The sequence below is a fragment of the Xyrauchen texanus genome, chromosome 9 (genome assembly GCF_025860055.1).
Source record: "Xyrauchen texanus isolate HMW12.3.18 chromosome 9, RBS_HiC_50CHRs, whole genome shotgun sequence".
NCBI lineage: Eukaryota > Metazoa > Chordata > Actinopteri > Cypriniformes > Catostomidae > Xyrauchen > Xyrauchen texanus.
This window is the reverse complement of record NC_068284.1, coordinates 40,016,756-40,029,548: the sequence shown is the minus strand read 5'-3', so window position 1 is coordinate 40,029,548 and position 12,793 is coordinate 40,016,756. Positions and strand designations below refer to the sequence as shown.

General features: G+C 37.8%; 1 protein-coding gene across 1 annotated transcript; it reads left to right on the top strand.

Annotated features, from left to right (window-relative positions):
* The first annotated feature begins 2,925 nt into the window (after nucleotides 1-2,925).
* On the top strand, nucleotides 2,926-12,443 carry LOC127649541 (microtubule-associated protein 6 homolog). The gene is made up of 3 exons (XM_052134699.1): nucleotides 2,926-3,479; nucleotides 6,061-6,283; nucleotides 10,055-12,443. Exons 1-3 carry the CDS (start codon nucleotides 2,974-2,976, stop codon nucleotides 10,130-10,132), a joined length of 807 nt encoding a protein of 268 aa, XP_051990659.1. The 5' UTR covers nucleotides 2,926-2,973; the 3' UTR covers nucleotides 10,133-12,443.
* The last annotated feature ends 350 nt before the right edge of the window (nucleotides 12,444-12,793 follow it).

Here is a 12,793-nt window from a genome sequence, read left to right as displayed (position 1 = left end):
CATGATCAAATCAGAAGTTCTGTACCCTGCAGACAGGATGACATCATCAGCCGATTAACCACAGGTATCCGTCATCATCCATCATTACTCTGTCAAGTCGTCAGAGTAGAAATCACCATGGAACCATTCTGCTGTGCGCTCTGGCTCCACTTACAGGATGAATTCAGTAGTCAAACTTGATCTGCCCAATGCTGAAAAAACTTTACTGTATTGTTAGCCCACAACAGATCCAAAGAGTGTAAGTGCGATTGAGCAGAAGTACCGTGTACTCTGTAAAGAGAGAGAACGGTCTGTGTGGTTTTACTCTGATGGTGAGGTTTCCCTCTTGTCCTTGTGGCACAACGACACCATCTTCATCCACCACCTTCAACCAAAACACCCTGATATTATCCTGTAAGATATCTTGATAAACTTGGGAATTCATGTTTCCGTCGATGATGGCAAGCGGGCCTTTTTTTAATTTTTTTTCAATTCTTTATTTTGGTGTAGCAGCATATACATTAGCACATGTTACAAAACAAAAGTAGTTGTATTTTCCTTCTGCCATCCAGTTTTTCATTTAGAACAAAACAAAGAAGAAGAAAAAAAGAAAAATAACACTTGGGGGAGGCAAAGTGTGTACATAATAGTCCATACTGAAGATTGGTACTTGAGGATTCTTAGTCTGTGGTAGTGACTGCGAGAGAAAGTAAGTTAAGTTCCTAATGCGTGGTAGGGAAAAGGTGTGCACGGGTAAAGAAAAAAGGTATGTACGCTCTCTGGCTGTGTACAGAGTATGTACTTAAGGGCTCATGCACCAACAAACAAGTAGGCAAACAGATATGGTTACCTTAAAAAGTAATTTGTTCAATACCTCCACAAAATCTGGTAAGCAGCCCTTTTTATGCCATACATAGTGCTGTGTGTTCTTCTCAAACAATTCAACCTTAGATTCATCAGTCCACAGAGTTGTGGAGTGTCAAGGTGGTCTTTGGCAAACTTCACGAGTGCAGCAATGTTTTTGTTGGAAAGCAGTGACTTCCATCTTTCCATATAGTAGACTCATCAGTTTCAATGATTTCTTCAAGTCTTTAGCTGTCACTCTAGGTTTCTTTTATTTTTTTACCTCACTGAGCATTATGCGGTGTGCCCTTTGAGTTACCTTGGCTAGACGGACACTTCGAAGGAGAGTAGCCACAGTACTATATCGTCTCCATTTATAGAAAATGTGTCTAACTTTGGACAGATGAATATCTAAGCTCTTCAAGGTAACTTTGTAACCCTTTCCAGCTTAATGCAAAGGAACAATTCTTGATCGTAGGGCTTCTGAGATGTATTTAATAAATGTATTATATTTATAAAAAATTTTTACATTACAAACTAAATTAACTTTATTTGGGGGCCTTCCTCAGTGAATATTGTAATCGTGTAATTACGATTAATTGTGATTCATTTGCACATTATGTAATTAACTCGATTTAAATTTTGAATCCATTGACAGCCCTAGAAAATACTATTATGCCCTTTTAACCCTGCTGCACCTGAACCTCATATCCTGGTGCCACCTTTCCAAAAGACCCTGATTTGTTCTATAAGCCTTTGAATGTGCCTGCGATTAAGATGGGATGGATCTCTGTGTGATACTACAATACTAAGCTTAAATGTATTCTTCTTCAGGTCATAATAATGGATTTTATTAAAGAATCGGTGTCTATATAAAAGAGGTACTAATTTTGGACCAGTTTCAACTCAGTCTTGGTCTGTCCATAACCCTCATAAATCTCCAGTCCAGTGAGTTCTTTCCAATTCCACATCACCTCTGGATTTATAGGTTCCCCCGCACACAGACAGTGTTCAAGAGTCTGGAATTTAAACATGTCAGAAACCACAGACACCGATTAAGATTAAACTTGAAAGCTGAATTACAATCAACTTTGAAAGTTGTGTTCAGGACATCAGAGCACAGCAGATACAGGCAGAGTATGTGGATTTGTCCTCCTGTACAAGCATTCGATAGGCTGTTGGTGCCATGCAGAAGGTGGTGATGGGATAGCTGCACAAAGTCTTTCATGAGAAGAACAAGAGTTTTACCTGGGTAACTGTTTTCTACTGAATTTATTGCACACAACAAAAGTTGTGTAGCTATCACAAAACACCATGAAATTATGAATAGCAAAAAAAAAAAAAAAAAGTCTATGTTGGTTGCAGCTGTGTTGATTTGCAATGTATCTCCAAAGTAAATTCAGAAAAATGAGACCAATTGTTTTGCAGATAGCCCACAATATGTGTGAATGGTGAGCTTTTAAATTTGAGTGTAAAAACTTGCAGCCATAAGCTCAAAAAATGCACAAGATTTAAAGTAGTTTAAGGTCACAGTTTTGGCAAATGCAGAACTGGTATTTGAAGAATCCAGCCTGCTGACCCTTACAAATGACCTCTCAAACCTGCCCTTCACTTTGAGCCCCAGGCCAAAGCTACAGTGGCTGTGTTGGGCCATTTTGGGAGAGTCATTTGTGCCACTGGTAAAAAAAGAAAGTCATGGTCTCCACACAGACATGGTCACCTGACACTCTTTTACAACACAACAATTATAACAATTAATTTTAAAAGGCTCATTATTTATAGTGCATCAATTTAAGTTAGCCTAGTTCAATCGCATTTTTGGGGCATTTGGGCACGTCGCGAGTCAGCTGCACTATGATACCAAAAAGTGCTGTCTACGTAGTAAGATCACTTGGTTTTGAAACACGTTTAAAAATAGAAGATTTTTTTAAGAACATTTGGTTCAGCCATGAGGTGCGCAGTGCGCACCCGCACGGGATTTATTTTTATTTTTTTCTGCATCAAGTGGAAATCTGTAGACCACGTGAGAGGGGTGTGCAATGACAATGTCCCGACAGCGAGCAGCAGTCTCGCGCAGTTCTCGAGAAGCGAACCCGCGTTCACATTCCTTCATGTAATTCGCTTTTTTGAGTTTGCCACTTTTTTTTCGCCATGGCTTGGCCGTGCATCAGCAGAGTCTGTTGTATGACGCGGTTCTGGAATCAGTTTGATAAATCGGATTTGTCGGTTCCGCTGACGATTCAGAACTATTCGGACATCGCGGTGCACGAGGTGCGATCCGTGACCAAACTAGTTTCCACGGAGCCAGTGCCGAGCATCGAGTTCGTATCGCCGGATCAGCGCGACTCTCCCACGACGCGGGATGCTGCTGGAGTTCGGCGGCCGCACCGGGGAAGGACGGAACCGAGTTACAAACCCCGCGAGGACTACCACCCCCCGGGTGTGCCTTTCCAAAGCGTCACTCAGTATAAACAGGATTATAAACCTTGGCCCATTCCAAAAAAGGACAACTTCCCCTGGATTAGTAACGGCGGGAAAAGCGTCTCTTTAACGGACAACCCGGTAAATGGTTACTCGAAAGGCACGAATCAGCCGCGGGCGGAGAGACAGGAGCGCAGCGGCAGGCAAAGAGGCGGAGATCCGATGAGCTCGTACAGGTACTGATGATGATCAGGAGTTTGCTCTGTGGTTTCTCAAGGGAGCTGTTCTTTCAGCACCTCTCATTGACTGACAGAGATTCCCGTTTCTTTTCATTTAGTTATTATCATCATGCATCTTACTCTGGGTTCACACAGCAGCGCCTCTGCGCAGAAATTAAAGTTATCTATGGGGTCCTATGCCAAAAACTTCATAATAAGGTCATAATAAGCTGAGGTTATTGCTGCTTCCAGGACAGCAGTCTCAGGCACTTCATCTTTATCAGCACACTTGGTTGTGATTGGTTAATGTTGTGTTTATACACCGTACACCTACAGTACACAGACAAAAGGTCCAGCAGTTTATTCATTATTTCCTTTATTAAGTTACTTTATTAAGTTTACTTGCATGCATAGGCCTACATATAACTTGTAGTGTGCACTTTAGGTTCGGTTTGAATAATTTTGATTTACTTCTGTGTCTTTTCAATAATCTCATGATTATTTTAGTGTTGTACTGCACCCAGAGCTCAGCGCGGCAAAAATAGGCCCGACGCCAAAACTATCCGCTCAATGCTGCATTTGGGACGCATCTGGGACGCGTCACCTCCTGACTCACAGTGGGAACGGTGTAATCTTTTCATATGAGAGCCGAAACGAAAACGCGCCGCTCATGGAGGATGTATGAAACACGCGTGACATACAGAGACTCAGCAAATAAACATATAGCTTTTTTTGATGATTATTATTTATAAACATTATGTTTGGTGCAAGAAACATAACAATGACTATGTTTTATACTAAATTTGAACTGTTTTTATTATACAAATTGTATTTATAAAATTAGGCAACAAATTGTTAGGTAGGCAACAAAAAAAAATATGAGTTATTGACATTGATTATTTTGTTATTATATAATTGTATTTATTTGATATATTTATATATCTTGTTGCATTTTATTACTGCAATTATTTACATTGCATATGATTTACATATAATTTATGACATATTATTAATATTAATTATTGTAAAATATATATTTAATTTTATGATAAAATATAATATATACATCTAAAATATTTTATATTATAAAATATAAATATGATAAAATATTTAGTTAAAAATGAAAATATTAGTTATTTTATAACATTGTTTTTATCATTATTTAATTTATTTATATTACACTATACTTACATCGAAGCTATTTCTTTGCATTTCATATTACTTTCCCTTGCATACATGTATATACACACACATTTGTATTTAGACTTCTGCACTACGTTACAGTATGTCCGTATGTATCTGTATATAATAGATCTATATATCTAGATATGCACTATATATATATATATATATATATATATATATATATATATATATATATATATATATATATATATATATTGTCTTATAGTGTATTCTGTAAACACTTTACTTTCTATTACATTTTTTTATATTAAATTTTGTATTATTATTTTTATTATTATCTCGGTCTTGTTGCTGTATTGTTGTGCACTGGAAGCTCCTGTCACCAAGACAAATTCCTTGTATGTGTAAGCATACTTGGCAAAAGAACTGATTCAAAAATGGCAAAAAAGAAACTGCTTTCTCTAGAAACTCATCAGTCAATCATTGTTTTGAGGAATGAAGACTACACAATGCTTGAAATTGCCAAAAAACTGAAGATTTCATACAAAGGTGTACACAACAGTCTTCAAAGACAAAAAAAAAGTATACTTCAAATACTTAAGAGTATCTGGACAAACTGACAGCTAGAAAGCCAAGAATCTGCAAAACTGTCATTGCTGCACATGGACGATTTTTTTTATGAAAACTGTTTGAAGTAGTTTAAGAAATTCTGAAATTTTTATTTTTCATGTTATTAATGTCCAGACATTGTGATCAACTGAATGCCACTTTAGGGTACTTATTAATACAAGCAAACATTTTGTACATTCTCCACATGCCCACTACACTGTACAACATATGAATGGCTGGGGTTCATGAAGATTAAACAAGGATACAGAGTGTGAAGGGAAAAGTGATTTTTCTTTAAATATATTTTACGGTAGTATTTTTTATGGTCACTTGTAATGCATATTTCCTTCAACATCTCATGAAAGAGAGATGAAACTAAAATATGACAAATTAAATCAGATGAGAACATAATTATGATCGACAGAGCTGTTTGTATCAGTGTGTCGTTACAGAGGTAGTGATCTGTTATTTATGCATGTAACGATCATAGGAGTTCATCAATCATTTCGTTTCAGTTATTCAACTAAGTAAGCACTCCACAGAGTGATTCATTTTCCTACCTAGAGGCTTTCATGCTTCTGTAGCTTGTGCTGTTACAATCCTCTGAATATAACACCCTTTGCAGTGGGCTTTTCCACATATCATACTGTTCTTTTTATGAAAAATACAATTACATTGTGGACAGATCTTGCATATCTCACCAGTTCACCTGTTGCTTCCATTTTGCAGATTGACTTTAGCTCAGCTTGATGTCTGCTGTCCTTATCTGTCACTCCCCAGGGCTCAGCCAGTGTTTTTGTCTGTTTCTCTCTGTCTGAAACATTTTATCTCTGTTTTGGATCAGGCAAGAGTCTGGAGCCCGGCCATCCAAGTCTGGCCAAAAACGGCCCACCCTCCTCGGTACAGGCACCGATGAGCCCTCCCCCGAGACCAGCTACCAGGCTGCCTTCAGCACGGACACACACAGACATACAGATGGTGTTCTGGAGACAAGCACACACACACAGCTGAGTAGCCTGTCAGAGAAAGCACGCACACAGAGGACAGAGCTCAGCGTTAAACCAGAGGTGAGAGGAACAACTGATCGGGGAGACGTGGGGGAAATTAGATCAGACAGCTGCTGATGTAACAAAGATCAACAAAGTGCAAAAATTCAAACCACACTCAGCAGAATGAGATTGAATCATAGACTTTAATATAATAAGCAAGATATCATTGTGTAAAACCAATGCCAAATTTAGACTGTATAAAACACAGTAACTTCAACCATTTTATGGAATGCTATTTTAAAAACATAAATCTTTATTTAGAAAATAATTTGGACTCATTGGTGATTTTCCCAGAACCCGCAAAGAAAATTTCCTGGTCAGGTTTAACCCCAAATCAATCCAAAAATAAATACAAATATGAAATTTTACTAGACAAAGAAAATGAAGTGTACTTTCAGAACATTAGGATTTTTGCACTGTGACATTTTATTCATCACACTTAAAGGGATAATTCACCCAAACATGAAGATTTTGTAAAGAATATCTCAGCTCTGTAGGCCTATACAATGCAAGTGAATGGTGACCAAACATTTGAAGCTCCAAAAATCACATAAAGGCAGCATAAAAGTAATCCATATGGCTCCAGTGGTTAAATCTATATCTTTCAGAAGTGATATAATAGGTTTGGGTGAGAAATAGATCGATATTCAATCTTTTTTTACTCTATATCTGCACTTTCACTTTCAGATGCAAAAGTTAAAGTGGAGATTTAGTCATAAAGGACTTAAATATTGATCTGTTTCTCACCCACACTTAGAATATAGCTTCTGAAGACATGGATTTAACCACTGGAGCCATATGGATTACTTTTATGCTGCCTTTATGTGATTTGTGGAGCTTCAAATGTTTGGTCAAGTTTTAGGTCAAGTTTTTTTTAATACTGGGGCTGATCTTTTTGTACCCTCTGTGTTTGTTGCTGCTGATCCATTGATGTTATGTAATCAGACACTGACCCGACTCCCATGGCTCATTATGTGAATGTAGTCTCTGTGCTTCCTGTCAATTATAGTCAAAGCTAACTTTGAAACTGGGAAGACTTTTAGAGCAGTGTTAAATCTGTTTGCACAATTCTACAGTGAAGTATGCAATAATCAGATGGGGTTTATTTTAGTCCTAATTACATGCTGTGTAACCTATTGATACACTTACACTGTATCTCAAAGATGTGCTTAACCAGTGAAGAGAGAAAGACAACTAAAGACACGATGCCAGGGATCTGAGGCAAAAATGCTGGGATTTATTTGGGGAGAAATGTATGGTGGGTGAACCATTTGTGCCCCTGATGTCATTTTAATGGCTCCGTTATTCTTTTGTAACTTTTCCCATTTTATTTAACCTGAGCTGCACCATTTTTAATCTGTCAAATTGTCAGATTTGGCCTAATGTTCTGAAGCAGTGAGAATACTTTTGGTTTATTTTTTAGATCAAATCTGAGGATTGGTGACCGTCCTTTTTATGTCCATGTCTTTGTAATGCGTTTCCATTGTTTAGTCATCAAAAAGCCAGTGCTGAGTGTCTGTATAGAGTATGTGTATGTAAGATTACTGTAAAGTGCATGTCACTGGAGACATGTGTGACTAAGCCAGCTGCCATCATTTCAGCCATCCCTGGGCTTTAACAGGAACACAACCTGTCCTTCCCTCCCTTTCTCCCTTCAACTTCTGATTAATTTCATTTGACTAGAAAAGACAGATATCTGCCATATAAAACCATAAAATCAAAATTTGTTTTAGACATTATTGACATTACAGCTGATTTCCTATGAAGCTGAATAAATAATTATTATTCAAAGTAATGTCCAGCATCATCCAATCACTGCCAACCATGTTAAAATAAAATGTTGCATTATAAAATGAATCTATGAACTGATTAACATTGTCCCATGTCTGAAAAACAAGTTGAGTGGTCCAAACATCATTTGCAGCCTGAAACTGAACTTTTGGTTGGATTTTAGGATTGAATGTATTTGAAAGTTATAGGATGCTCCCTTGCACCCTATTTAGTGAATGACTTAACCTCCCGTGTGCTGTCTGTCTTCACTGGTCTCAGAACATTTTGAAATGCACCTTATTTTCATTTTAACTCCATATAAAGCCTCTGAAAGCAAAATCTTTCAGCTTTTGGATGAACCCATTGATTCTCAATGGGAAAATGCACAGTGAATATATTGGAATGCATCAACTAATGTTAATGTTATTTAAGCAATATCACAGAAGCAAGAGTGCGATATGGTCCTACATCAGCACTGCTGTGATTCGGTTGCAGGTAATCACAGCAATTCTGATTTAGGGCCATATAGTAGGACTAGGGCTTGTGCTGTTTAAAACAAGTTATTGGATAAACAAGGATGTATGTGTGTGTGTATGAGAGAGAGAGAGAGAGAGAGAGAGAGCTTGTGCAATCACATGTTGCCACACCCAAGAAGAGATGCTGTCAGCTTTCTCAGTGGTAATATAGCCATCCAAGTGGGGATATTCCTCTCTATTTCGCAGTAGCCGTCATTCCCTATAGAAACCGCAATGTCCTCTGCCATTTTAAACAGTAAGAATACAATGTGGAAACTCTGGTAAGAGGTAAGGACCTTGAGTTCTGTAATCAATCAGTCTGTATGTCTCTCAGCTGTGATGAGCCTTAATGCTGAAGTTGTTTGTTTGAAGCTATTTACTAGTTTTAGTAATGTATTAGTAATACTAGCGATCACAGAGCACTGTTCTATGTAAAACATTACTAATGGATTCACATCGCATCACCAACTGGCTCATATTACACACAAAAATTATCTTTTGCCACCACCTGCTGGCTAACATATGTAATGTAAAAAAATAAAAAAATAAAATAGATGTAAAAAGAGACATATAGCCTACAGTAGCACTATAACACATAAGCACTGCTCTTACACTTTAGTTTAGGATGGCGAACACAAGCAGTGATACACACACAGTGAAGCGTCCGAGTGCTGATCAGACCGATTCGAGGACCGTAACTAACTGTTGTGTGTATATATATATATATATATATATATATTGCCTTTTCTGCATATCGCGGCACCGTTTTGTGGTCTGTCCTGTATAACGAGGCAGCTTATTTTAGATTAATCGCAGCCCATTCCACGATCGACCCACCGGCCTGCTCGGTTCTCCCAATGGCCACCCCGCCCTGGATCGGCCCCAAAGTGTGTCGGCCCACCGGGAAATTGTCCGGTATGCCAGATTACCAGTCCAGCCCTGATTCCAAACATAGCTCATATATGAGCACAATATTTGTTTTAGTGAGTCTGCATGGCTGGAGCTGTGGTTTCCATGTTCTTAAACTAGAACTACTAAACAGAATGTGAATGTGAGAGGAAAATATTAAGTAGATTAATCTTATTTTTTTTTTCACCTCACTGCTTAGCTTCACCTCACACAATAAGTTCTCCCCCATCGTGATGGTTCTCTTTTAACTTTCAAATATAGACAGAGGCCAATGAATGTGAAGCCGAAGCTATACTACAGCAGTTTTTAAATTGATAAGCCTATAAGTAATAATTAATTTTAAAGGTAATCTAATCTCAAATGAATTTGCACTGTATGGAAAAAGGGGTGTGTTTTCTAAAAAAAAATATTTAACAGTATATCCCGACACGGTGTGCCTTACTGCATACTCAAAAGTATGTTTTTTTCCCCATCACCAATTACTACTTTTAGAAAGAGTGCAAAGCACTACCAATTGCATTTTCATAGGGGGACTAATCCACAAACTTATCATTATCATTATTAATTTTTACCAAAATGTCTACTTTTATTACAGGAGCAGGTTTTGAAGACTAAGCCGTCACCAAACCCATCTGCTGTCTTTCAGAGCAAATCCAGGATCTTCAACATATGATCTGACATCAAACTGCAAGAGTGGATGTATATCGTAAATCAGGGGAAAAAGAACATTTGAGAATGAATAGGTAATTTCAGGATTGCAGGATCTTGTGAAAGATGTAAAATCAGTTACATTTTGAAAAGCAAAACCAGTTTAATGAGAGTCTCCAAATCATTCCACAGAGGAAATAATAGAACTTAAGGAATTTAGCTGAAAATGTACACAATGTAAAACTATGCAAGAGAATGTGTCTTTCAAATGTTAATCATCTACTGAAAGTAAATGTTTGTAATACAATTCAACTTTAAAAGGGAGTGAAAGAGTGTGAGAGAGAAATTGCAAGTGGAGGAGTGACTGGGAAAGTTTTCACTAAAAAGACTGAAAAGCCTCAATTTGCGGACCTTGCCATGTCCCTCCTGAATAATAATCTGCATGTTTAATACGTTTTATTATTTGTTTGTATATGCAATGTTTAAAAAACAAAAAATGCAGGGGAAAACAGCAAAAATGTAATATGGTTACGTAGTGTGGGTGTGTACTGTACAATCCTAGTTAATTACACATACAATGCATCCTGAAAGTATTCACAGCCCTTCACATTTTCCAAATTTTATGATGTTACAGCCTTATTCCAAAATGGATTAAATTCATTATTTTCTTCAAAATTCTCCAAACAATACTCCATAATGACAACGTGAAAGAAGTTTTTTGAAATCTTTGCAAATTTATTGGACATGATTTGGGAAGGCACACACCTGTCTATATAAGGTCCCACAGTTAACAGTGCATGTCAGAGCACAAACCAAGCCATGAAGTCCAAGGAATTGTCTGTAGACCTCAGAGACAGGATTGTATAGAGGCACAGATCTGGGGAAGGGTACAAAAAAAATGTCTGCAGCATTGAAGGTCCCCATGAGCACAGTGACCTCCATCATCCATAAATGGAAGTCTGGAACCACCAGGATTCTTCCAAGAGCTGGCAGCCCGGCCAAACTGAGCAATCGGGGAGAAGGGCCTTAGTCAGGGAGGTGACCAAGAACCTGATGTTCACTCTGACAGAGCTCCAGCATTTCTCTGTGGAGAGAGGAGAAACTTCCAGAAGAACAACCATCTCTGCAGCACTCCACCAATCAGGCCTGTAAGGTAGAATGGCCAGACGGAAACCACTCCTCTGTAAAATGCACATTACAGCCCACCTGGTGTTTGCCAAAAGGCACCTGAATTACTCTGACCATGAGAAACAAAATTCTCTGGTCTGCTGAAACAAAGATTGAACTCTTTGGATTCAAAAACTTCAAAAACTTTTATTACAGACTCAAGGTCCAAATCTTACCCACAACAATACATTGAATACACCATAACACACATACATACCTACACTTAAAAACAAACAAAACAAAACAAAATAATAATAGTCATTGTTCTACCAAAAGACAGTTATACCAGTGCTTCCACATACGAGATTGGTAGCGTGTAGTACTTAGCCGTATGTTAGTTAAGCCCATTATTATTTCATTTTGTGACCCATTAAGCCGGCACATGAATTTAAACATTAGGTTTCTTAAAACAGCATGAAAGGTCCTCACTCTTGCAGCCACAAACATCTCACTTGCACTACACCATCTTGGTCTTGTGAGTAACATTCTCATTGCATCGTTATATGCTACTTTCAATTTTAAAAGACTTGTCTTTCTATAATTTGACCACAAGTGAGCAGTATAGAACGGTGTGCAATATGCTTTAAAAAGAAATATCTTTACACCAACCGTACATGCCCTAAATGTACGTATAAGAGAATATTGGCTTGTGCGTACATCATGCGACATTGCCTGTAGATATCTTCATCATCTGTCATTCTATCAGTGATAAAATGACCAAGGTATTTCACCTTATCACAGACACTAAGCTGATTGTTAGCCAATTTAAAATCAGGGTAGTTCAAACATTTATCCTCTTTAGTTCTACAGATCATGACGACACTCTTATTGGCGTTATATTTGATATCATGTTCCACACCATATGCTGAACAAATTTTAAGTAGCTGCTGTAATCCAGCACTACTTGGACTAAAAATCACATGGTCATCTGCATACATCACATGGTTCACCATTGAATTACCAATCATGCACCCAGTATTACAGGCCCTCAACTGCCTAGACAGATCATCCATATAGAGATTAAAGACAGTAGGTGACAAAATACCCCCTTGTCTGACTCCATTGCCAACCCCAAATAAAGCTGAGACACTACTGCCCCATTTCACTTGCATAGTCTGGTGGGCATACCAGTAAGCCAAAATTCTCACAATATACTTGGGCACCCCTCTTTGCCTTAATTTGTTAAACAATTTACCATGATTTATCACGATCAAATGCTTTAGAAGCATCAATAAAACACATAAGAACTGATGAGTTTTTATCTCTATATTTGTTCACAATTTCCTTCAGAGCATATATACACAAGTCAGTGCCATGTTTAGCTTTAAACCCAAACTGGTTATCTGTGGTGTTAATAAATTCATTTAATCTGTCCAACAGAATTCTTTCTAGCACCTTTGATAATATGCTCAGCTAAAGCTATAGGCCTGTAGTTATCTAAACTACCTACCTTCCCAGCTTTGTCCTTAATTACTGGAACTAATAGAACAGCCAACATTGAGTATGGCAATACACGTGT

Bases quoted from the DNA above. Each gene is read 5' to 3' on its own strand.
- LOC127649541 (XM_052134699.1), top strand. From the start codon at position 2,974: ATGGCTTGGCCGTGCATCAGCAGAGTCTGTTGTATGACGCGGTTCTGG. The intron at 3,480-6,060 runs GTACTGATGATG...GTTTTGGATCAG, and splicing joins GATCCGATGAGCTCGTACAG to GCAAGAGTCTGGAGCCCGGC. The intron at 6,284-10,054 runs GTGAGAGGAACA...CTTTTATTACAG, and splicing joins AGCTCAGCGTTAAACCAGAG to GAGCAGGTTTTGAAGACTAA.